We start from the raw sequence: 27,303 nt of genomic DNA, 5'->3' as shown, positions 1-27,303 counted from the left end.
AACCAGAATGGGGCTCCAACCATATAGCTCATTTAGAGACTGTACAGGAAGGACTTACACCCAGGAGAGGCTAAACCTGGCTGGGGCGACAAACTATAAGGGATACCTCGGGACTCGGGACTCCAGTCCTGATCAGGCGAGGACAAAAAGGAGAATGCTGAGAGCCGGGTCTGTCTTTGATTTATAGTTAACCAGTCCTATCAGGTTGTGGGGGCAGAGCCACAACCCATTGTATGCTGCCATGGATTAAAAAAAAAAAAAAAAAAAAAAAGTTAGTAGCGACTACAAAGTAACCTCATTAACCATAATTTTTTGGAAATGAAGAAACACGCTGATATTAAGGGGTTTAAAACTACTACTATACTGTTTACAATTGTGATCGCGCATCAAAGTGGCCAGACATCGAAGAACCAATCCAATCTGCTCTGTGCCATTAGCCAATACTCTCCGCTGTCTTAATGACAGCGTGAGCATAGGCTCTGTGCACACACCAGACAGGTACACAGAGGTAAACAAAGATAAATGGATACATCCACCCCACCCTAGTAAGGACACCCTCCAGCTGTTGAGTTACAGCAGACAGACTTAATATAATTACATTCTTACATAATTTTTACCAGTTTATAAAGCTGTATGAATATGACATATTGCTGAAACTTCCCTCTGTAGTAGAGCTCTAAGGCTCCATTCACACCTGGGCGTTTTTGTTTTAGACGTTTTTTTTCAGGCGTTTTTATGGGCGTTTTTGCAGGCGTTTTTTGTGCAGGCATTTTTAGATTGAATGGAGACCAATGGAAAACGCCTGTAATCTGCCCAAAAAGAAGCTCATGTACTTTGAGCGTTGGGTGTTTTGCTTCAGGCGTTAAAACGCTCAGATGTGAACAGGGGCCATTTAAATGAATGGGGTTTTACTTGTTGGGCGTTTTGGAAACGTTTCTTTTGAGCGTTTTTGGAGCTGAAAACGCCCAGGTGTGAATGGAGCCTTAGCATCGATCCTATTCTATACTTCTCATGGTGTGGTATAGTATGTCACCCACTGGTCTCTGTGGTTCTTCTGGCCAGACCCTATGACACTGTTGTGTCCTACAGTGGCTAGGCCATTGGACAGGTATGTATTAAACCTTCGCCTTGAGCCTCTAAAAAGGGTAATTTTAAAGCCAGTAGGAATCTAGCAATTTTAGAGTGAAAACTGTGCAATAACCTTTGGGTGGGAATGTTCTGCCACAGGTACAGCTGTTAAATACCAGAGGTAAGAAGCTGTTTTAAACTGTAGAACAAAAGTGTTCATATCTATGGGATTTAAACTCCTGAGGCAATGTTCCACCCACACTACGGGTACTACCAGTGGCATGCATCCCAAACTTTGGAAAGACACTGCTCTTTTTAACAGATGGTAAAGTAGAGCAAATGAGAAAACAAAACCCCAACGCTTGGGGTATAAAGCACTTGCAGAAAGGTTATACTAGTGACACAGAGAAACAGGTGTTTTAAGTCCCCCCCCCCCCCACACCTGTGGTGCCTCTCGGTTCCTATTATAGCATGTGAATCAGTGCAGGTGTACAAATATACTACAAGGAATGTAAGCAATGAAAGAAATGGAAAAACACTACAGTGTATAACCGCTTCAATGCTTTAATAAATGCATGTTACAACACAAGCCAGTGATTTAGGTTCGATCATAATAAAGATATTTCAGAGCAAACATTGCTTTATGGTAGAAGTAAGAATGGGATTATGCCACTGCATCAAGAAAAAACATCTGAACCACCTTTACTTCTAATTTAAACTTTAAAAAAAAAAGCCACCACTTATTTTCGATACCAGAGTCGGATTTTCTTTTCTCTTTTAATCTTCTTTTGGAGTTGTAAGATACCATACAAGAGAGCCTCAGCGGTGGGTGGGCAGCCTAGAGAGACAACACATGAAGGTGGTAAGCAGTCAGAAGATTTAAACAGGCTCCTAATAATAATCATATCTACCAAAGCAGGTAAGCTAGGGGTAATGTGCTATCATTTTTGTGTACATAATGGTGTATCTTCCTCAGCAGAAAAGAAATTGCTACCCAACAGATATTCAATAAAAAGGCAGAGTAAAAATGTATGTTTAAGCAAAGGGAAAAATCAAAAACAAACATTCAGTACATCATTTACCCAGGTTTTGCCTTTTAAAAAACACTGTACACGCACAGAAAAATACCTCCTGACCCTGCCAGAGACCGGGTAAGGTCCTAATCTTTTTCAGCTGACTACTCTTTGCTGCACTGAAATCCTAAGACCCCTTTCACACAGGCAATCTGATTGGGTCCACGTGTATATTTTTTAAGGCGTACCCCCCCCCCCCCCATGTGCAGTCAGATGTAAAAAGAATTGGTTTCCTTTTACGCCCAGCTACCGCCATCCGACCCAGCAAAAAAAAAAAAAAACTGAGAATCCGTTCCTTGCCATCTGAATAGATCAGACGGCAGTCCAGCTGCCCATAGAGCAAAGAGGGCTGTGTCTTGTGTTCGTTTTGCATAAGCGGAGTGAACACAGACCTGTCACCCAGCCACTTAGCTCAGCAGGGGATCAGTGAAAAGATCCACTGCTGAGCAAAACCAGATCCAGCCTGTGTGAAAGTGGCCTAAGCAACACTGAAAGCCACGAGTTCTCTATTCTGCAAGAGCCCCACCTACTTATGGAGATGAGGAGATAGGACAGTGTTCTGTAGACCAGAAGGGAAAAAAATGGGCAGGACAATAAAGGCTGAAATTTAAATGCAGCAGAGGCATTGCCTCATAAGCTTCAATGGGAGATTAAGAGCAATCTGAATTTCTGGCAGATCAACAGTTGTTTTTCTGCACTTGCAGTATTTTTAAAAGACAAAACAACAAAAAATTGTACATGAATATGTTTGAATTGGCCCAATTTAAAGCAAATTCACAACAGTTATATTAGGCGCTATAAATTATAACAGTCTTAAATTGTGTGAAGTAAAAGTGATTTTCAATACTGTATGTGGAGCTCTAAGTGAGGGCACTGTTGGGCTGCACTGATAATCAGTGCCCTGATTATCTGTACAGGTCTATCCTGTGAGGAGATACCGCTAATCAGCTCTCCTCTCACTTACTGTCAGTGTGAAGCGAGGACAGCACATAAATGGCACCTCCCTGTTTACATGTGATCGGCTTTGACTGGACACAGCTGATCACATGGGTAAAAACCAGTCATCGGCTCTTTACTGAGATCAGGGTTGCGTCGTGTCCCGGAGAAACAGCGAGAACGTGTGCTGAGACGTTGTATGTCGTCCCAGAAAGAGGGGATCCCACCCTTCATCATTTGTCTATATGGCAGGTGGGAGAGGGTGGAGGATATAAAAAAAAAAAAAAAAAAAAAAAAAAAAAAAAAAAAAAAAAAATGTACCTTACTAATAATACTAATTGGCAATCTTCAAGGGTGGTGCACCAAAATGAAAATTCCGGTGCCGAAACATAAAATTCAGGATGAACTTGCCTGAAAACCGAATTAGACTGTTTTCTTTTTTAAATATTTAATTAACATGCCATTTTTCTACTGAGGGCAATGTGATGCAGCTTGCCATTATCTGCACTTGGTTTTCTTTTCCCTATCGGCAAAATGCTGACAACCCTATTTTTTTTTTTTTTTTTTTTTAAGCGGTGCATAGCTAGTTGTGCTTATGTGAACACAGCTCTAATCATATTTCTCTACTTGAAAACAAGCTAGGTAAATGCGATTAACATGACCACACTGACATCATGGACTCCTCTATGTGGGTCAAAGAATATCCAAGCAGAAAGCTTTTTTATAAATATCAAACAAATGGGTATTTGTCCTAAGGTCCAGAGGAAAAAAAAAGGGATATAGTCACCTGGAACATAGATATCAACAGGAACAATTCTGTCACAGCCTCTGACCACCGAATATGAATAATGATAGTAGCCTCCGCCATTGGCACAGCTGTGGGAGACACACGGTGATTCAATTATATTTTATATACAGTTTGCATAGATCCCTGAATTTCAGATTACCAAATATTCAAAGAATAACCAAAGTTCCTATTACACTTAAAGTGGAGTTCCACCCACATTTTAAACTTTTCGCCCCTGCATTCACAATTAATAATTGGGCAATTATTTATTTTTCCCCCTAGCAATATGTGTATCCTAAAATTGCCGGGCAACGCTCTGCTTACGCTGTTCCTCGCCGCGGCGAGTCATTGACTCCTGGGATAGGAGCTTCATCAATCCCAGGAGCCAATGGGCATCCTCCCCCTGGAGTATTGCGATATTTGTGCGACGCACTTTCTATCCTATCCTTTGTATCCTGGAAGCAGCAACAAGTGGGCTTTGGATGCCCACACTCAAGATGGCAGGGGGCTCACAGGGAAGACTAGTAGTATTTTTCTGGTTAAAAATTGTACTTTAAATACAAAATTACTCATACTAATTTATGTGTCAGCATACACAACACATATCTCTTGCGCTCAAAAGTCGTGTCTATCTAGGCTCTTGTCCTGGCAAATCTGGATACATGCTGCCCTCATAAGACTGGGATGTGTAGATGCACGAAGAAGAAAGAAGAAGACGCACAGGCCTAGTGCATTATACTCAAAAAATGCTTTAATAAATAAAAACAGTATTATACTCACAAACGTGCTCTTGAATACAGCATAACAGTAATAGTTTTTCATCCACGGTTTCGCATGACAGATAGAAATTATGCTGTATTCAAGAGCACATTTGTGAGTATAACTGTTATTCAAAAAAACATTTTATGGAGGATAATGCATGAGGCCTGTGTGCCCTCTGTTTATTTCTTAATTTCAAGTTATATACGCGTAGGTGCAACCATGATATGGGTGTAAACAAAAAAAAAAAAAAATAGTGAACTGCTTGGCCTCTCCTATATCCAAAACTTCCTTAGAAATGGAAATCACAGCTGAATAATTGATACAAGGATATCTTAAAAAAAGCAGACAGTCTGCACTAATGGTTGTGTGAAGGAGAGCAGACTCAGCATCCATCCAGGAGAACATGTTCATTTCTGCAGGAGATGTGAGCAGCAACAACTAGAGGATCCTGATATGACCACGTATGCAAAGTCCTATGTTCTACTGTTAATGCAAAATATCCCACAGCATTGTACATACAGCGGTTTAGACAAACAGGGCAATAATAATAAGAAGAAGAGAGCACTCAGTCAACATGAATTTAATCAAAGCAATGGTGTTCAACTTTTGTATTTAGACACGCATTTAAATTAACCCATTTACAATTTTAGAGATTAGGTGACAACCATAAATATGGTAATGAAACTAGTAAAGACATACATACAACAGGAACAACTTCCTTTTAGGAAGCTACTTCCTCAAGGGGCCCTTCTGCTCGCCCTTGTACTACCGCTGTATCCTCCCTCTCATACCAGCCTGTATAAAAAGGAATGCAATGCCAGCCAACAATAGATCACTAGATCATTCTGCTGTGCTGCAGTGTGGGTGAATTCCCTCATACAGCAATCAGAACTAATGGCACCACAATGCACGCACTTTGGTGCAACATTGCAGTAACCCATGGTAAAACATACTTTTTACCATGCTGCAATTAATAAATGTAAATTGTCTGTTACATTGAAGTGTATATAAACCCCAAATTCCGCCCCCATTTTCTTCCTTTTGCCCTTTACAATGTATATAAACTCGTGATTTTTTTTTTTGCTCTGTTAAATACACCATTATAGGCATTTTGTTAGATTTGTTCGATATGTGGAAATAAGGGAATTTTTGTAAAATCTTACCTGTAAAATTCCTTTCTCTGAGTCCTCCGACAGTCGCCGCCATCTTCATATTCGTCACAATGGGGTATTAGACTTTGCTCCGAAGGAGTAGCTAGGCAACAGAATATGTTAACATTAAAGCTTTTAACATATCCCACCCCCAGGGGGTGGTCCCCTCAGTCAATACCCTCCTACTTCCTGCATCCATATCTCAGTTTCAGTGGAATAGCAGTAGAGTATACAACCAAACCCCAAAAGAGGGGCGGGGGCGGCGACTGTCGGAGGACTCAGAGAAAGGAATTTTACAGGTAAGATTTTACAAAAATTAAATTTTCTCTTACGTCCTCCCGACAGTCGCCGCCATCTTCATATTCGTCACAATGGGGACGTCCCAAAGCAGTGCAAACATGAGGGGTGGGAAACGCAGCCGCGCCGTAAGGCAACGCAGTCTCCACATCAAAGAAAGGAACCTTACCAAAGGATGGAAACCAGCTGGGCAACATGAAAAAAACTTGCTCAACAGGAGCAACAACCCAGGAAAAGCAAATAACCCAGGGATAAAAAAACATATCCCAAAACGCCAGGGGTCCAAAACAAGGGACCCTAAGGAACTGCCGCACTAAGAACCTTGCGGCCAAAGGAAGCATCTGCCGATGCCTGAACATCCACTAGAATTTTGTGAAAGTGTGTACGGTCGACCAGGTCGCCGCCTTACACACCTGGGCCACAGAAGCCCCATGACGACAGGCCCAAGACGTACTCAGAGATCTAGTAGAGTGCGCCTTCACAGGCATAGGGGGAACTTTTCCCTGCAAAGCATATGCCTGTTCAATGGTCTGTCTGATCCATTTGGCGATGGTAGAAGCCGACGCCGCCATGCCCTTCCGAAAGAACAAACAAAGAATCCGTCTTGCGAAAAGACTCAGTCGATTTAAGGTAAACCCTTATCGCCCGAACAACATCCAAAGAGTGCAACCTCACCTCCTTCGGATGTTCAGGCAAGACAATATCTTAATTGAGATGAAATTCCGAAACTCGCTTTGGGAAGAAAAGAAGGATTAGGTCGCCAGACCACCTTATCCAAGTGAATGACCAGATACGGAGACTTGCAGGACAAAGCCGCCAGCTCCGACACTCTGCGAGCCGAAGTGATCACCACCAAAAAGGTGACCTTTTTGGACAACATAGACAACGAGATCTCCCTGATCTGTTCAAAAAGGAGCACGTTGTAACACAGATAGAACGAGATTCAAGTCCCAAGGAGGCAGAGGTTCCCTCCTAGGAGGGACCAGATGCCGCACCCCTTGAACAAAGGTGCCAACCAAGGAGTTAGAAGCCACAGGACGTTGAAAAAGAACGGCCAGCGCAGACACCTGACCCTTGATCGTAGCCAGCGCCAAACGCTGGTCGACACCCGTTTGAAGGAAGGACAACACTCGAGAAACCGAGTACGTGCGAGGTGAAAACCCCCTGGACTCACACCAGGCAAAATAGGCCTTCCAAGTACGGTAATAGACCTTCCCTGAGGAAGGCTTCCTCGCGTTGATCAAAGTGCGAATGACCTCAGGGGAGAGACCCCTAGCCTTCAGGACCTCGGTCTCAACAGCCAGGCCGTCAAAGCCAGCGACTGTAAAGCAGGATGGAATATCGGCCCTTGAGACAGGAGATCTTCTCGAAGAGGTAGACGCCATGGGGCGTCGACCGCCAGATTCACGAGGTCTGCGTACCAGGACCGGCGAGGCCAGTCCGGCGCCACAAGAATCACCGTGCTGTTTTCCGAGTGCAACCTGCGAAGGAACCTGTACAGCATTTGAATCGGTGGAAACGCATACATCAGTCTGTACCGATGCCACGGGACCACCAACGCGTCTGACGCGTCTGCCCGAGGGTCGCGCGTCCTTGCCACGAACCTTCTCACCTTGTTGTTCAGACGAGACGCGAACAGGTCCACATCTGGAAGACCCCACTTCGCGCACAACACCTGGAAGACAGCTGGGTGGAGAGACCATTCCCCCTGACCCAGGGTCTGGCGACTCAGATAGTCCGCCTGCCAGTTCTCCACTTCCGGAATGTGAACTGCCGTTATCGCCGGGACATGAGTCTCGGCCCAAGACAGAATGTCGGCCACTTCCCGAGCCGCTCGGGCACTCCTGGTGCCCCCTTGGTGGTAGATGTAGGCCACCGCCGTGGCATTGTCCATCTGCACCCGAACCGGACAGCCCTGCAGCCTGTCCGTCCAGCGACGAAGGCAGAGATTTATCGCACGCAATTCCAGAATGTTGATCGGAAGGGAGGACTCCCCCTCCGACCAAGTTCCCAGGGCGGACAGAACGCCCAGAACACCACCCCAGCCCGACAGGCTGGCATCCGTGGTGATCACTGTCCATGAGATAGGACGAAAGGACTTGCCCCCCGATACCATCGGGGACTGGAGCCACCACAGAAGATCCCTTCTGGTGCGATGGCTCAACGAGATCTGAAGATCCAGAGATTGAGGTCGCCCGTCCCACCTGGACAGGATCTCCGCTTGGAGACCCCGCGTGTGAAACTGGGCGAAGGGAATCGCCTCGAAGGCCGAGACCATCAATCCCAGACATCTCACGCTCGTCCGCAGAGACGAGTGCGGAACGTCCCTGAGGGACCTGACTTCCTCCTGAAGAGTCCTGAGTTTGTTTTCCGGCAGGAAGACCTTCGCCTGGACCGAGTCCAGGATCAGCGTCGAATTTGGAAAATTTATCGTCCAACCAAACTCCTGCAGAGTTTGCATCGTGACGGACAGGTCCTTTTCCAGACCCTGGCTGGTCGCAGACCGAACCAGAATGTCATCCAGATACCCCAGGACAGAGATGCCCTGGGCTCTCAGCAAAGCCAGAACGGGTGCAAGCACCTTGGTGAAAACCCGTGGATTCGAGGCGAGACCAAAAGGTAACGCCACAAATTGGTAATGATCCTCCGCAATGGCGAATCAAAGGTAACTCTGGTGACCCTCGACCCTCGAAAATCGGGATGTGAAGGTACGCATCCTTCAAATCGATGGAGGCCATGATTTCCCCCGGAACCAGGGCAGCCACCACCGACCGCAGGGATTCCATGCGGAACTTGCGAACCCGCACAAAGCAGTTCAGAGCCTTCAAGTCCAGAATTGGACAAACCTTGCCCTCCTTCCTGGGCACGGTGAACAGATTTGAATAAAACCCCCGAAATCTGTCCCGATGAGGCACCGGAACCACCACTCCCTGAGCCCTCAGGTCCCGCACTGCTAGGTGCAGATCCCGCAAACGCTCCGGAGACAGTTGAAGATTTGAGGGAAACAATCTGCTCTCCGGCCGAGAGAGAAACTCGATCTTGTAGCCAGATCGAACGATTTCCTGAACCCACCGGTCCCGCACGCGGGCCAGCCAGGGTTGAAGAAAACCGAGCAAGCGTCCCCCCACCCCAGAACTGGGTGAGGGCGCCCCTTCAGGCCGCATTGTGATGGGCAGTGGGTCCGGACTGACCGGACTTCTGTTTAGCAGACCAGGGCTTCTTTTGGGAGCCTTGACCCTTGAACGGTTTGCCCTTGTAGTGCGACCGAAAGGCACGAAAGGACCCCTGAGGAGGCCGAAAATTAGTATGCTTCTTACCAGGAGCCCCCTTAGCCTTGGGGAAGTGGGGCAAGAGAGTGCCCTTACAGCCCGTGATCCCCTTTATCAACGTATCCAAGGATTCCCCAAAAAGGCGAGATCCATCATAAGGCAGATTGGCTAAGGTCTTGCGCGAAGATTGGTCCACAGACCAACACTTTAACCAAACCAGGCGGCGAGACAACACCGCCACGCTTTGTACACGTGCAGCCAACGGCACTAAATCCAAGTCCGCATCACACAGATACATGACACCCTGATGGATTTGATCCACCATATCCAATGTCGCCGATGAGGCCGAATCAGCCACTAAGACGCGCCTAAGCACCTGCGTCCAACTTGCGACAGCCTGGGCTGCCATAAGAGAGGCAAACAGAGCTTTCAGCATCGAACCCGTAACAGAATAAGTATGACGGGCAAGAGACTCCATTCTCCTATCCGTGGCATCTCGGAACACCGGAGTATCCTCTGCAGGAATCACAGTGGATTTATTCAAAACCGCAATCGCGTGATCCACAGGGGGTGGCACACACCACCGTTCATCAGTGGCAGGCGTGAAAGGATAACGCAGCCTGAACCTACTTGGCACAGCAAAAGGCTTGCGTAAATTGCGCCATTGTTCCTTAACAGCGCGCTGAAAATCATCAGTGCAGGGAAAGACCTGCGATGTCTTGCGTCTTTTCTGCGTCCCATAAGCCGCCAGGGCAGCAGGAGGACACAGTTCATCCTGCAAACGCAGCGTTTGTTTTATAGAAGCAACCAATTCATCCATGATTGCAAGCTCTTCAGGCGAGCCAGGGGGAGAATTATCAACCCCCTCAACCTCAGCCTCCACCTCGGACCCCACGAGATCCAGGGAGGAACGGGACCCCGATAAGGAGACCCCAGCCATAGCAGCCCCATCACCATCACTCTCAGAATCAGAGGAAACAGAAACTCTGGGTCTTTTAGTGGATTGAGCAGCCACCAGCATCTGCACCTGAGCAGCAAGGTTAGCCACCACTTCGGCTAAATCCCCCCCTGGGGGGGAAACAGCAGTCCCCTGGCTTCCCACCAAGGTGGCAGGAAATTTGCCTTCCTGAGAATCCATTGCCCCAAAAAATTATGCCGGAGAATAAAGGGTTAACTGCCCCTTTAACAAGCGCGGCGAGCGCAGCCCACCGTACACACACACACAAGCACAATGAGACCCCCACTTGGACAAAACTGAACACAGGCAATGGATATAGGAAGAACAGAAGGATAAAACCTGAAGAGACCCCTGCTGCTGCTGCCTTGATCGCTGCACCCAGGAAAGAGGAAGTGATGAAATCAGGGCGCTCTATTAAAGCCTATGGAAGGCTACAAGAAAATGGCCGCCCGCAGTGAAAACATGCGGCTGGAGCGAGCGCACTCAAAATGGCGCCGTTACCGCTGCTCCCCCACTACTGTGATGCATATAACACCACACATGTAAAAAACATGGCGGATCGCCGCAGCGATCGCTGTATTGTGCCCAAAACATGACAAAAACATGCCCCACAGCACACAGCCCTTCACACCTTACACAGGCTGACACAGACAGTGCCACACAGCCCCCCCCTGCAGCCAGAGCGATAGGGAGCCAAACAGTGTGAACAGAGGCAGGTTACACAGTCCCAGACTGACACCCCCCCGACAGACAGGTCCCCACATAGATACACTTACCTCTTAATGGCGTGGGGAACCCGCACAGGCGAATAAGCCGCTGCACATGAGGCAGGGAGAGTCGCATCCAGGACGCACAAAATCGGGGTTAAGAAACCGCACAGCGTCCAGTGAGGTAGCCACCTCACCAATCATCCCTGCACCGAACAGGGATGGGTCGTTCACTGTGCCAGGAGCGTTACCTGGCTGAACGCTTCGAAGGCAGGCTGGGAAGCCACTGACCCACGACCTGCGACCAGGGGGATCAGCCCGAGACCCAGACCGCACGAATCATCTTCATCAGAAGAACTAACTAATGCTGACAAAAAAAAACAGCAAGTAAAGAGAGAGAAAAAACTCAAACAAAAAATCAAAAAGAAGAGAAAGGCTGAGGCAAAAAACCCCCAGCATAGAGAGATCCAGCTACTCCTGACAAGCTAGACATTGAAACTGAGATATGGATGCAGGAAGTAGGAGGGTATTGACTGAGGGGACCACCCCCTGGGGGTGGGATATGTTAAAAGCTTTAATGTTAACATATTCTGTTGCCTAGCTACTCCTTCGGAGCAAAGTCTAATACCCCATTGTGACGAATATGAAGATGGCGGTGACTGTCGGAGGACGTAAGAGAAAAAGATCTGCTAATCGTGTCAGAAGTTTGGATCTGCCTTGTCACCGGTGTTATTTAAGGATTAGAAATAGCTTTGATTCCTATACAAACAATAAGCGGTTAGCATCAAGAGAACCGACCAGGGCTGACACCATTAAGGCCTGCTATAGACTGTTCCTGCTGAACCCGCCGAGATTTGAACCATGTAATGGCAGACTGAATGTACCCAGATCAATCAGCTTGGGTACAACCAGCCTGTCTGATATTACTTCTGATGATCACAATCACGGTCTTCTCTTAGCAGCTCCCGCCCCGCTGGGAGAATACAATGTCTCGGCAGGAGAGATTCCCCCTGTCAGCGCTGTCTGTTGATGGGGGAACCATGTGAATCTCTTTACTGCAACAGACAATAAGCGTCTAGAGCTGAGCTGTTATCAACAGAAAATGACAGGTCAAGAAATGATTTCATGAAATGAAATGACAAGAAAGCAGATTCCGCAGAGACAGTCCGGAACATAAGACAGAGAAGAAGTTCCAGAACATTAGGAGTACAGTAAAATACAAAGGGCTGAGAGAAAAAAAAAAAATAGTGAGGAAAATCTACCTGCCCATGGACACTACATAACGTGGCTCAGGCATCTGATCATAAACCTGTGGACAATAGAAAACACACATCTTACAATCTGAAAACCAACTTTGTCAACAATCTATACAAACATAACAGATATACACTTAAAACGACAAGTCCGGGCAAAACCTAACTAACGCTAAACCTGCTCTGTGCCACATTCTAAACCTAATCTATCTAACCCTGTAAGGCAAAAATCGCTGTATTTACCTATTCTACACAGATCTGGTCTGGTCTCCATCGGCAGCAGCTGTATGAAGTAGAGGACCAGACAACAGCTGTGAAATGAATGGGAAGCGACGTCACCTATAGACTTACTATGAGGCTTCCGTTGTCGAGTGCCTCTCCTACACCCGCCTCCAAACTTAAGCCGCCACTGACAGCGCAGTATGGGACCGGATCGGCTGCAGAATAGGCAAGTACAGTGATTTTTGCTATACAGAGTTAGATAAAGTTTAGAATTACAATGTGGCACACAGCAGGTTTAGCGTTAGTTAGGTTTTGCCTGGACTTATCCTTTAATATATAATGAGGAACTAATTATCCATAATGTCTCCTTTGCCATGATTTAATTTTAAAATTTAGAGCAAACCGGAGCACTGCAAGAGTAAATATAGGACCACTAAGTCATATTCACCCACTACAACTTCAGTAAGGCTCAAGCCTAGGTACATCACATTCCCTTTATTTTGCTGCCTTGCTAGTACAATACAAAAAAGCAATTCTGACAACATTATATCCTAGTTTAGCATTGTGCATATCATAAATCATACCAGTAGTTCTAGGCTACCAGAACAGCATAGCAGGATTAGTCTCCCCCCCCCCCCCCCCCTCTACTACAGTTTCTTGCCTTCCGTTACCTTTTTATAACTTAAAGGTGCAGGATATGCATGGTGGAAGGTAGGATCTTTTTTGATATGACCACTTTAGGTACAAGTTTTTGTAAGACACTAATAGCCAATAGAATAGAATGGGCAGGAAACCAAAGCCACCCTATAAACTTTCTGGAACATCAGTTATCAGGCAAGACTATCCCTTTCTACCTTCATCTAGAAGTGTCATTGGCTACAATTTATCCAGTGGAGTATGTATATAAACTAGATGATAAAAAAAAAAAACTACCACCGGTGCTATTTGACAAAAAATAAAAATATCCCAATAAATGTTATTCAGGTAAAAGTTTGTGCTGTACCTACACCACTCAAATGACATGTATATTAAGGTGAACCACGCTGATATTCCCCCACGGTAACTACATTTTAATATAATAAAAAAAACACACTGTGATCATTAACACATTTTTAGGCATAGAAATAAAGTCCCAGTGTGATGAATAAATTAGAATTTCTTCAATCCTTAAAAGGGTAACTCCACTTTCGTGGGGGAAAAAAAAATATATAAAATTAAAGAACAATATAGCGTATACAATTGCGACACAAATCATATTGTAATTGAATGTGAATAAAAATTACCTTTCCTTTTCAATCTGCAGCTGTTGTAATTTTCTGAAAATACAATATGGCTACCTGAAGCTGTTCTGTGCACAGAATGTGTACTGACCACTCCCCAGTATCACCATTTCCTGCATGTGTGATTGGCTCACCAATTTTTTCAGAAGTCTGCCTAAGATACAAGTAAGATTTCTGGCATCCCCTGCAACAAAAATTTCATTTTTGGTGAGATACTCCCAATAGGAACATGTCTAAAGGGATGCAGGCCTAGCCGCTTTCCTCAGAGCTCTGCAGCTTCCACAGCTGATAGATACACTCAGGTCCATAAATATTGGGACATTGACACAATTCTAATCTTTTTGACTCTATAATGGATTTGAAATTAAACAAAATGTGCTTTCCCAATGTTCCACACCATGCATGTACTCACCACAGCTCCACGATTCATATCCAAGGCTTCTTTAACACTGACGGTCCAATAGGATCTGCCTGTCAGTTTTTAGGCAAACCCGATCAGACCATCCATTGTTTTCTGTGGAGCACTGGATGTCAGCGGACATGTATCCATTGACACCTGCCAGCATCCGATCCGGTCCGCTAAAAAAAAGACAGGGGGGAGAAATCGGCTCACAGTGGAATGGAAATGGACAGGCGGTTGGTTTCCATCAGACCGCCCCATAGAGAACAGTGGGCTGTGTCCGTGTCTGGTCTGCATAGCGAACACGGACCTGTCATTCGTCTGCTCAGCAGGGATCAGATGGGAGTCCACTCTGGGCTGAAAAGGGTCGATAAGCGCTTTTATTAAAAATACTCCTCTATACCACTGCTGCGATGGCCTATAAGCAAAGATGTTCTAGCTGACTCATGTAGGGGCATTTGAAATTAAATCCAAAGTATAAAAGCCATCATCGCGCAAGCCAGTTTATCATGCTAAAAAAAAAAAAAAAAAAACATTAACCACTTGCCTACTGGGCACTTTTACCCCCTTCCTGCCCAGGCCAATTTTCAGCTGTAAGCACTGTCACATTTTGAATGACAATTGCATAGCCATGCAACACTGTACCCAAACAACATCTTTTTTTTTTTTTTTTTTTTTTTTAGATAGAGCTTTCTTTTGGTGATATTTAATCACCACTGGGTTTTTTTTATTTTTTGCATGCGCAGGAGTGACGTCGCACAGCCAGAGTCTATGGACCCGGAAGGAAGATGGGTGAAGATAGATGTGGCCTCCAGGGGTAACAATGCATCGGTGGAGGGATTTGCAGGTAAGTTTCACATAATGTGCTAGTATGCATCGCAAGACTATACTTTGCAGGACGCTTTAAGAATGAGCGTCCCAACACACTCACATTCTATAGTGCCCTTTTACCGGCACTTAGTATGTCCAATAGGCACGTACAATCCTGAACGTCGCTGCTCTGACCAACCAAGCTGACGTGCGTACCACCAACCGGAAGTTGCATTACCGGAAGTGAGATTCCAGTATAATGTTCCTAAGCGTTTCAATTTTGACAGACTCCTTTCAGGAAGCTAAATACACATACACGAGCAGTCTGCTTAAGATGAATGAGTCATGGCTCTCTGGTGAGTACATGCATGGTGTGGAACATTGGGAGAGCAATTTAGTGAATGAATCTGGATATTGAACACTTAAGGATTGGAGATTTTATTTATCCATCACATTGGGACCTTCATTTCTAGGATTATAAATGTATTATTTATCATCAGTGTATTTATTATATTCAAATTTAGTTACTGTGGGGGAATATCAGCGCGGTTTACCTTAAATTTTAAAACAGGTTATTGCAAATAAGCAGCAGATTTGTATTTTAACAGTTGGAAGCAGCTTACGCTTATCTGCTATGCATCGATCAGCCACAAACGAGTCATGGGAACAACATTTCGTTAGATTTGCCTCTGAAAGCCAGTGGGACATATTAGGCAGCAAGAAAACATATTGCCCAGGAAGTGGTTTTGAAAGCAGAAAAAAAATTGGCATTGCAGTTTAATGTGGGACTGGGTCAGGGTGCCCATGCTGACCTGTGTCCCCATCAAGCATCTGAACTGGACCACAAAGCAATGGAAGACAGTGGCCTGGTCCAAGGATTCACATTTCCTTTTACATCATGTGGATGGCCGGGTGCGTGTGTGTCACTTACCTGGGGAAGATATGGCAAAAAGATGCAGTATGCGAAGAAAGCAAGCCGAGAGAGGCAGTGTGGGAAACCTTGGGTCCTGCCATTTACGTGAATGGTACTTTGCAACGTATCACATAAAAATTGCAAGTGGACAAGTACACACCTTCATGAAAACGCTATTTCCTGATGGCAGTGGCCTCTTTCAGCAGAATGAAGCGCAATGCCACACAAAAAAAAAAAAAAAAAATTGGTTCAAGAATGGTTTGAAGAAAACAAGTCTGTGGTGTTGACTCCAACACCTCCAAATTCTACAGAGCTCAATACAATCAAGCATCTGTGGGATGTGCTAGAAGTCCGAACCGTAGAGACCTCAACTTGCAACCTAAAAGGACTTGAAGGATCTGCTAATGATGGCTTGGTGCCACATACCGCAGCATACCTTCAGGAGGTCTAGTGGCTTCCATGCCTTGATGGGTCAGGTCTGTTTTGGTTGAAAAAGGGAGACCTATTAAATACTAAGTGGGTGGTCATAAATGTTATGGTTGATCAGTCTATACCATGTATAAAGTTTGAAGTTCCTGAACACTGCAATACGTAAGGAATAAATCATAACGTCCCATCTACAAAAAACCCATATACTGTCCCTCCCACATACCCTAGACATGAGAGCATACATCCCAGAGACATAAAATAATCTCATCTATAGCCAAGCTATTTAGCCAATTGTCCAGTACCATCTAAAAACTTGATCATAGCATACACCAACATACTTGAAAACACAGCTTGGTCTACAGAGACAGTATTATCACCTTTCTTAATGCAGGAGCCATTTTATTTGTAAGCGTTCCAGCCACAATCATAACATCAGCTTGCCTTGGACTAGCACGAAAAACCACTCCAAACCTGTCCATGTCATAACGTGGAGCAGCCATGTGCATCATTTCTACAGCACAGCATGCCAACCCAAAGGTCATGGGCCATAGGGAACTCTACAGAGGAAAAAAAACATACAAAACAGAAAGCATTACATTAGATGTTCATCCACATTGCTTTTCACCATTATATCTGCTACAACGTTTGTAAAGAAGAGTGTAACAGGTGTATATTTGTAAAAATGACAAAATTCTCTTTGCCTAACCCACTTCTCCCCAAACATGATCAGTACCTCGGTTTCTCCCACTTTCAGGACACTGAGCAGAAAGGAGAGAGAAATGAAAGGTCCTGTCAAGTCCAGAGGGTGACCTCTATAGTTGACAAAATGCAGCTTTTAATTAATGCAGGCAGCCTGAAAAATCGGTTTTGATATTTTAATAACTTTAAAATGCAACTCCAACTAAAACTTGTTTTTGGAGGTTTTACCCCCTTAAAGACCAAGCCATTTTTTTGCAATACGGCACTGCATTGCTTTACCGGACAATTGTCGTGCAACGTTGTACACAGAAAAAAATTGGATGTCCTTTTTTCCCCCACAAGTAGAGCTTTTTGGTGGCATTTGATCACCTCTGCGGTTATTTTTTGCACGATAAACAGAAGACTGAGAAAATTTGAAATAAAAAAAACCCCCACACACAAATTTCTAAGTCAGTTTGTATTCTGCTACATATTTTTGGTAAAAAAAAAAAAAAAAAAAAAAAAATCTCAAAAAGCGTATATTGATCGGTTTAAGCAAAAGTTATAGCGTTTACAAACTATGGGATAGATTTATGAACTTTATTGGTAAGGTTACCGATTTTTAGCAGGAATGCGACATTGCGGTGGGCAAATCTGACACTAACACCAATACAGTGATCAGTGCCAAAAATATGCACTGTTACTGTATAAACACTGGCAGGGGAGAGGGGGAGAGAGGGAGGGAGAACACAAGAGCCATTTTCCTGTCTGACAGAAAGGCCGTTCTGTCATTCTACTGAACGATCGCGGGTGGTTGGCAGCAAATCGCAATCACTGGACCCGCTGATTGGACACAGCTATGCCCAATCACAGAGGGAGCGTGGCTCCGGCGGCGCGTGCGTGCGCCCTAGAGCCCTTTACAAAATCACGTACAGGTACGTTATTTTGCACTTAAGGGCCACCCTGCTACAGTAAATATATGTGGGGCGGTCCTTAAGTGGTTAAGCCATGCAAGCAAGTCTTCTCTGCTTGCCAGTTGTCTTGTGTACCAATATTTTATTTGGAATCCCCCCCCCCCCCGACAGGGACATAAATACTTTTGCTTTTTTTGGGTGGAGAGGGGTTAGAAGTCTTTTAATGTTGTCTGCGACACCTTTCCCAATGCAAGGAGACTCCCCAAAATCTCTTTCCAAGTGGCAGCAGTCACTGGGACAGCAAGTGAAGCAATATTATCTGGGCTACAGACAGCAAAATATTTCAACCAGGAATCTGCACTTCTGCATTAGCCAAAAGGTATAATAAAATAGGTTTTGGTTGCAGTTCAATTATAAATAGGGTGTCTCCAATGAACATGTGAAAAGAACAATTTTATGTTCATCATATACACTCTTCCTGGCTGTTGATTACCCAGTAAATTTCACAGTCCCAACATTGAAAACCTATAGTTTTACCACGTAAAGCGTAGACAGGTAGAACAACTGTTTTTACACCCAACTCCCGTAACAGCCTGTATATCAACATTTACAGTGCAAAAAGGAAAGTGCAGAACAGTAAGCCATTCGGACTTTGCTGCATTGCACAGTGTTGGCTAACTGGAGGGGAGAGCAGAGCGACAACCTTAATAGTGAACTGCTGTTCTTTATCACAGCCTTTTTCAAAGTTTATTACTTTGGCAGCAGTGGAGAAACGTAGTCAGTACCTATGGCTATAAGAAAAACAGAGCGCCTCTAAGTGCAGCAGTTTATTGTAAAGGAAATCACAGAAGACAATTAACAACTCACTAGATGTAGAAGTAAACAGGCTTGACTTCATCCCACACTTGAAAAAAGAGCGCGCATGCCCACTAAGAGCCGTGCGCGAGCTCTGAAACGCGTCGTATCATCCACCAGCCCCAGTGACGCCACGCAGCATGCGCTGCGTTCCAGCGAGGTCCTACGGTGATCATCCCTACCCGGAACCCGGAGGATTCCCAGCGTGGTGTCCGCCCACCTGACGTGATCGGGACTTGGGAGTCTCACCCTATGGGACCGCTGTGACTGCTACCATCTCCGTCACTGGCACCTACAAGCCCGTTTACTTCTACATCTAGTGAGTTGTTAATTGTCTTCTGCGATTTCCTTTACAATAAACTGCTGCACTTAGAGGCGCTCTGTTTTTCTTTATGTACATGTATTCACAGCATCGGCTTCATCTGTGTCTCGGAGCTAGCCCTTTAGCAGCATTTTCCATCTATTGACATTTACCATTTCCCCCATTGGACTTGGATTTTTATTGGACTTTTACAAAACTATATATGTTGTCATCTAGCCCCAATTTTTTATAGTCCATTCTTATTGCTCCAACTTTTTATCCTCTTCCTACATGTATGTTTAGTATTGCCACTATCCCACCGCGCCCAAACCAGAGCGCTTGTTCTACTTTTCTTGTTGTACCTATGGCTATGGTGTCCCGAGTTAAAGACAAAAAAAAGCCTCAATATAAATTATAATTTTTTTGCTAGGTAAGAAATTTCACATAGTGTAGTTTTAAAGTGTGTTTTGCTGTCTGCCTACACTTGTACTTTAAAGCAAACTATAAAGGCAAAGAGAAGTAACAGGCTTGCTCTAATCTCCCCTCATCAGCTGCACAAACTCCTTCTCTTCACTTCCCTGCTGCTCCTTTAAGCCTCAGAGAGAGAAAAAAAAAACAAAAAACCCCCAACACACACACACACACAATACTACCCTTCGAGCCCAGTTCACCAGATCATCAAGTTTGGTTACAATATATTCCCCTCTGCCACTTGGTACTGATGATTTTGTTGCAGGGACAGCGCTGCTTTGCTGTCTCACCAATGAAGTGCTGTAACAGACAAGAAAATAATTTATATAATCACCCAATAAAAAAAAAGTATGGAAAAAAAAAAATCCTAAAAAAAATTGTCAAGTTAAAAATGAAACCAAGGCAAATATTCAAATACACAGCTGAATTGCATTTATTGGAGCTATTTTACCTGCAATAGGATGTGCATTTCTGTCTACCCAGATCTAAAATGATTGGTCTGGCAGACAGAGACAAGTTGGTGACCCAAATTTTTTCCCACCCCAGTGTATGGAACTCAGCAATAAAGGAGCAGCAGCACACTGACAAATCCATTCCACTGCTCTCTACGTTCAAAACGTGAATGCCGCATGCTTGATTGGCTCATAGTGCTGCCCCCATCTCTCCCTCTCGGACTTCTACTGTACAAGGAACTGCAAGAAGCTCACATCAAGACAAATGCAGGTACTTACATTATCTGCATATAAAAACACTTGTTATGACCTTCTATGCATACATAACAATGTTTTATAAAAGCCTGGAGTTCAACTTTAAACTAGGACACTTTACAAATGCCACTGCACACAATCTAATTAGATTTATAGTGATCTCCTGAACAGAGTTTATTCAGAACAGCAATGTTCCCAATCGATTCTTCATGACAAATATGCTTGTGAGCCCACATAGAGGTCCATGTCAAACTATCCTCTGTAGCCCCAGCACAGGGAAGCCCAACTACTCCTGACGCTAGGCAGATTAAAACTTGAGTTGGGAGTGGTCACTGCAGGGGGGTATTGACCAGATGGGACAGCCCCCATGGGTGTGTATATGCAAATGCCTTTGTTCTTTTGACTAAGTCTTTATGCCTAGCTACTCCTGCGGAGCGGAAGTCAATACCCAACAGTGATGACAGAGGAGGCGGCGACTGTCGGAGGACGTAAGAGAAAATGGTTGGCTGATATAAAGTGGAACAAAAGTAAAAGATGATGCCCAAAGCAATCAGACTTCATGCTTTTCTCCCTCTTTTTGATAAACTAGACCTACACACCACATTACAAGATCTTGCATTCTGCTTAGTGTTTTTTTTGTTCTTTAATTACTAAAAGTATTTTGCTGATCAAAATTCTTAAAATACATATTCCCCTTAAAAAGGACATCTGTGCCTGTTTAGTTTGTGTTTGGTTGAGAGCACAAGCAACTGACAGTTATTCATGGCATGCCTTCAATGCAACTGTTTTGGGAAGCGGTTATAAATTCAGCCATGTTTGGGGTGGAGAATGTCTCGGCCGCTTATGACTGGCTTTATGCAGGGGACAGCTAACTAGTGGGATAGCTGAGCTGGGTTTGGACTAGGATCCAAACATGCCTGAGCTCATCCCTGCAACAGGTAAAGTGGAACCTAAAGTCAGCAATGCTTACCTCTCCTTTAATGGTCCAAAGTTCCTCTCTGGCATCTTCTAATTGGTTTCTTCCGGGTATTGGGCTGTGACCACTTGCCTTCTGGGCACTTAAACCCCCTTACTGCCCAGGCCAAATCTCAGCTTTCAGTGCTGTCGCACTTTGAATAACAATTGCTGTACCCAAATTAAAATTATCATTTTTTTTTCAAACAAATAGAGCTTTCTTTTTGTGTTAATCACTACTAGGGGTTTTTTTATTTTTTTTTTTGCGAACAAAAAAAAAAAAAAAAAAACAACAATGAAAAGACAATTTGTTATAAAATTTAGCAAATAGGCAATTTTTCTCCTTCATTGATGTGCGCCGATGGGCCCCAATAAAGGCGGCACTGGTGGGGGGCACTGATGGGCAATAGGCACAGTTGATTTTCCTCTTCGGGACTGATGTGACTTTTTTTCTTCTCACGCTGATAGTGTGAGGAGAAAAAAAAAAAAGCTGATCACCAGCTGCTGTTTACATCACGTGACCGCTGACCCCCAATTACGTGGTAAGGGGCCAGGACCTGATCACAGAGCGAGTCACGCGCAGGCAGCTCATACGGGACGACATAAAATGGACACCCTCCTAGCAATTATGGTCCACACTGTAGCTGTCTTTTGGCTATAGCGCGGGCATGAAGCAGCTAATCAGCCAGCACAGAATGATGTCACTCCTTTGCATGTGCAGGAGGAGTTTAGTCATCCCGACACACAAGACCTGTGCCAAAATGTTAACCAACATGCACATTGTAAAGAACACCGTGAGCAGGTACACTAGCTGTAAAGTTTTAGAACATCCCAATTTTTCCAGTTTTTATTGAAAGGTAGGCAGTGTATTGTCTCAACGTACTCTTAAAAATAAAGCATAGAACAAAAACAATTGAACATAAAAAATAAATCATGGAATCATTTTAACAAAATGTAATCCATATTTTTGACTCAAAGTAGCCACTGTTTTCAGATATAAAAGCCAAACACACTTGTGGCATTCTGTCTACAATGGAAATCAAAAATTGTTCGAGAAGCTCTTCCCGACACTTGTTGCAGAGGTTCCCACAACTGTTTTGAACTCGTAGGCCGCTTTGCTTTCATCTGTCTGCCAAGTTCATCCCAAACAACTGAAGACTTTGCTGGCCATTCCATGATTTGAAGCCTACTGCCTTGTTCTCTTCTCAAGGTAGTCACGACACAGCCTGGAGGTATGTTTTCAGTCATTATCTTGCTGCAGGATGAACCCCTAATCAACAAGGTGTATTCCAGAGTATCACATGAAGCTGAAAAATGCTGTGCTAGTAGTCTTGGTTTAGAGTGCCACTTGCTCTGTGCAAGTCGCCAACTATGGATCCAGCAGAAGAGCCACAGACCATCACGATTCCTCCTCCATGTTTGAAAGTTGGCATTACACATCAAGGAACCATCCTTTTACCTACTCGACAGCATACAAAAACCCTGCATGATGAACTAAAGAGCTCAGATTTTGATTAATGGATCCATAAAACCTTCTTTCAGTCTTCAGTAGTCCACTGGCAGTGCTTCATGACCCAGACAAGCCTCTTTCTTGCTTTGCCATCTTAACACAGTCTGTTTCAACACTGCTTTTATACAGGCCTTGTATAATGGCAGTGTAGATTGTAAGTACCATAAGTCCTGTAGAAATTATTAGCATAATCTTTTGAGGCTTACTAACATTGCTGCAGAAAATCTGGGATTTCAATTCTTAAATTAAATATTCCCCTTGCAAATGCTACTAAAAAATGTACTTCTTCCCTGAAAAGGCCTTTTTGTATAACAACTCTGAAAAAGTACATTTCATCAGTTTTTGATAACCTCGACTTTATTTTTTTTCACCTCTAGCAGTTTACCTTCTTACCTTTGTACCATTATAGCTTAGCAACTGGACTTGAATGGTTTAAAATTGCAATGAAAAGTGGAAATATTGGGGTTTTCCAAAACTTTTGACCGGTAGCGCAGGCAAGTTTATTTTATTGCAGGAAAGACATTGCATGTCTCTTCTGCAATAAATAGCCTGTCTTCTGTTCACAGGTTAATAAATTAGAGACTTTAGTTCCATTTTAAACTGATGGGTTTAGTGCTGCTTTAACCACTTGACCTCCAGAAGATTAACCCGCCCCCCTTCATAACCAGGCCATTTTTTTGCAATACGGCACTGCGTTAAACAAAAGATTGCGCAGTCGTGCGACATTGTACCCAAATAAAAATTTTATGAAATTTTTTCCCCTCAAAAAGAGCTCTCTATTGTGACATTTGTTCACCACTGTGTTGATTTTTTGTGCTATAAACAAAATACGACAATTTTGAGAAATGATACATATTTTTTACTTTCTGCTATAAAACATACAATATTTTTTTTTTTTTCTTTTTAAACCAGATTTCTTAATTCCTTTTGGCCAATATGTATTATTCTACATGTTTTTGGTAAAAAAAAATCCCAATAAGCATATATTGATTGGTTTACGCAAACGTTGGGATATTTTTATTTATTTATACTAGTAATGGTGGCGATCAGCGACTTAAGAGTGGAACTAGGATATTGCAGCAGACATTCTGACACTTTGCAGGAACCAGTGACACTAGTAATACAGTGCTAAAAAAAAGCACTGTCACTGTACTAATGACACTGGCTGGGAGTGGGTTTACATCTAGGGCGATCAAGGGGTTAACTGTGTGCCTAGCCAGTATTTGTTTACTACATGTGCTGCTTGTACTAGGGGAAGTAACTGATTCTAGTCCCCCACAGAATCCATCCCTCCTCACGCCCCCCTATCAGAACAGGAATCTGCCTTGTTTAAAGATCCCTATTCTGTGTAGTTTACAGACGAACGGAAGGTGCCGGAGGACATCAAGCACACAGCACCTGCAGATCTGCTTCTGCTGTGAATTATCACAGCAGAAGTGGCCCGCAGCCGGTGCATGCACGCCCCCTGCAGGCAGAATCATGTATGTATGATATATATATATATATATATATATATACACACACACACACACACACACGTGTGATCCGACGCACAGCTGCCGCCCTGTAGCAGTAAAACTGCTATGGGGCGAACGGCAAGTGGTTACTGCAGTTAAATCTGGAATTTCCTTAATGACTGCAGTGGCAGAAGATTGGTGTAGTGGGGAGTATCTGGTGTCACGTGAAGAAGCATTTTTAGTTTGAATATTTTTTATTTTTTGAAAGTCAAAATTTATGGGGGTACAAAATAAAAGAAAGGGAGGAGGATATGCGGTAACAATTGTCATTATTATATAAAAAGATATCTCAAATTGGAAGGAGCATTTTTAAAAAGGAACATATATGCCCATGCAGGGCCGTGCTTCACTATCACAGGGATGTACAGGGGTTGTGTGTCTATTGGGACTTGGGGGCAACATCAATACAGCTGCTGTGTCCCAATACAACATTACTGTGGGTACACGGTCCCAAATGCACCCAGGGTGAGTTCAGGGCCATGCACCCGCTTGAACATCATATTGGGACACAGCATCGGTATTCATGCAGCCATTATGTCCCAATAAACATGAATGGGACTGCAGGGGGGGGGGAAACGCATGCAACGCCTTTACATCCCTGTGACGTAAAACACAGGGCATAAAATGTAATCACCCTATGTGTACGCAGCTTTATGGCTAGGTTTACAACGGGTCAATGCCAGACCTCGCATGCGATTCGCACTGCATTGCTGTGCAGATTACAAGCGATGTCTGTGCAATGCAAATTCAGCCATACATTTTGTATGGCTGAAATCACATTTGCACCAAAATGGTGCAGGACCCTTTTTTTTGGCCCACACTGGAATCGGATCACATGAGGATATGAGGTAACAATTGTCATTATTGTATAAAAGATACCTCAAATTGGAAGGAGCATTTTTAAAAAAGGAACATATATGCTTTATTAGGCATTGTTCACACAGAGCAATTACATCTGTGCCCCATGCAGGGCTGTGCTTCAGCCCCGGTTCACACTTATGCGAGTGCGGGGTTCGCATGTAATGTCGGAGCGCACTGCTCCTTCATTACATGCGATCGGCTGTGCGAGTTTAGCCATACACTTTGTATGGCTAAATTCGCACCGCACCCGCAAACACGCACAGGACCCTTTTTTTGCAGCCGCATCAGGATCGGATCGCACAGCGGTTCACACTTGTGCGATCCGATCCTGTGCGAACTGCAAGATCGCACTGCGATATGCGATCAAACTGGGGGTGTCGTTAAGATTACATTGACACCCCCAGCGTATCGCATATGGCAGTGTGAACTGCCGGGGGTGCGTGTGCGATGCGGGAACAGGCTGCGAATTTGCAGCCTTCCCGCATCGCATAAGTGTGAACCGGACCTCACTATCACAGGGATGTACAGGGGTTGTGTGTCTATTGGGACTTGGGGGCAACATCAATACAGCTGCTGTGTCCCAATACGACATTACTGTGGGTACACGGTCCCAAAAGCACCCAGGGTGAGTTCAGGGCCATGCACCCGCATGAACATCATATTTGGACACAGCATCGGTATTCATGCAGCCAATATGTCCCAATAAACATGAACTGCGATCTGTGAAACAATTTGGGGGTGTCATTAACTTTATATGGACACCCCCATCGGTTCGCAAAGGGCAGTTTGAAATGCCTGCGAGTCAGATGCAGGAACCTGCACAGGAATCGCTGTGCTTCCCGCATCGCACCAGTGTGAACCCAGCCTAAAAGGTAATATAGGTCTGCCCAAAAATAAATATCAGTTACTATATATATATATATATATAAAAACAGATGCAGTAGTCACCTGATGCTGTTTTCATTGTCTGCTGCTGGTTGCCAGACCCGAGTATGAAGAGCTGCCAGGCAGGCTGGTCTGTATGAGATGGATAGAGAAGTAGAACGTTAGTGTGCACACCTCCAGAGAACATACATGAGAAATATCCAAGCATAATACTCACCGTAAGGTCTGTGCACAGAGCAGAGACAGCCGGGGAGCTGGAACACATAGAAAACTTTGTCACCTTCATACTTTATCATAACACCAGACAAGCGACGAGTAACAAGACGCTGAGCAACACTCATCATCATACTGTCCATTAATACACACAGCACCAATGTCCTTCATAAGCCAAACACAACAATCACATAACCTTCTCACCTGTCAACGCCGCCATCTTATGACAGTCACAGGACGTCCCCTGAGCGCTTCCGGAAACTGTGCGCCAACTAAATATTCCGCCGGACAAACTACTACAAAGCCTGGGTTCCGCATACTTTCACTCATTTCCGGTGGCGTGTTGTACTTCCACTACTGGCCTGGTGCTCACGCCGAAACACTGAGGAGTCTTGCTTAGTAGTCAGCTTAGTAGTTCCTGCTAGTATTCTGTATAAATTCCAGGAGAAATCCGATCTTTTAGTTGTATAATGTGTGTAGCCGAAATCCATAACTTCAAACTGCCCATCTTTAACAACCAAACATCTCTGGCTCTCTTTTCTCAATGTCCCTCTTTCTGATGTATAGTGAGACTAATATTAACATTAACCACTTAAAGCAGAGTTCCACCCAGAAGTGGAACTTCCGCTCATTTGCTTTCTCCCCCCCGCCCTCCCGTGCCACGTTTGGCTCATTTCAGGGGGGAGTGGGGAACGGGTACCCGTTTCTCACCTCCGGGAGACGGCGCCATGGCGTTGTCCCTCGGGGGTTTGGCCCCCTCCTCCTTCCCCTGCCGCCGAGCCAATCCAAATGCGCAGCACGCTTCGCGCATGCGCATTAGAGACCCACCCGTGAAGCCATAAGGCTTCACTGTCGGGTTCCCTCACTGGCGATGGCGCCGGCAGCACCCGACGGCCGATGGAAACATCGGCTGTGGTGCCAACATCGCTGGACTCTAGGACAGGTAAGTGTCTTAATATGAAAAGTCAGCAGCTACACTATGTGTAGCTGCTGACTTTTAATTTTGGGAGGGGGAGGCTGGAACACCGCTTTAACCACTTAAGCCCCAGGCCTATTTCGGACACTTTTTGTTTACAAGTTAAAATCAGTATTTTTTCCTAGAAAACTACTTAGAACCCCCAA

At 44.6% G+C, this 27,303-nt stretch overlaps 1 protein-coding gene across 1 annotated transcript; it reads right to left on the bottom strand.

The window, feature by feature from the left end:
- Window positions 1-1,780: 1,780 nt before the first annotated feature.
- Window positions 1,781-26,491, bottom strand: NDUFS7 (NADH:ubiquinone oxidoreductase core subunit S7). The gene is made up of 8 exons (XM_082243359.1): window positions 26,386-26,491; window positions 26,186-26,222; window positions 26,032-26,100; window positions 19,717-19,834; window positions 16,693-16,872; window positions 12,271-12,317; window positions 3,865-3,953; window positions 1,781-1,906 (listed from the first exon to the last, which is right to left on the bottom strand). Exons 1-8 carry the CDS (start codon window positions 26,399-26,401, stop codon window positions 1,809-1,811), a joined length of 654 nt encoding a protein of 217 aa, XP_082099485.1. The 5' UTR covers window positions 26,402-26,491; the 3' UTR covers window positions 1,781-1,808.
- Between the last annotated feature and the right edge of the window lie 812 nt (window positions 26,492-27,303).

This window comes from Pelophylax lessonae, assembly GCF_965119305.1.
Source record: "Pelophylax lessonae genome assembly, chromosome: 1".
Lineage (NCBI taxonomy): Eukaryota > Metazoa > Chordata > Amphibia > Anura > Ranidae > Pelophylax > Pelophylax lessonae.
Note: the sequence above shows the minus strand (reverse complement) of the source record. Positions and strands in the feature narration are given on the sequence as shown.

Excerpts from the sequence above, each read along its gene's own strand:
- NDUFS7 (XM_082243359.1), bottom strand. Across the intron at positions 19,835-26,031 it reads GACAATGAAAACAGCATCAG|CACTTCATTGGTGAGACAGC; the intron begins GTGACTACTGCA and ends TGTCTGTTACAG. Across the intron at positions 16,873-19,716 it reads TGGTGAACTGGGCTCGAAGG|AGTTCCCTATGGCCCATGAC; the intron begins GTAGTATTGTGT and ends TTTCCTCTGTAG.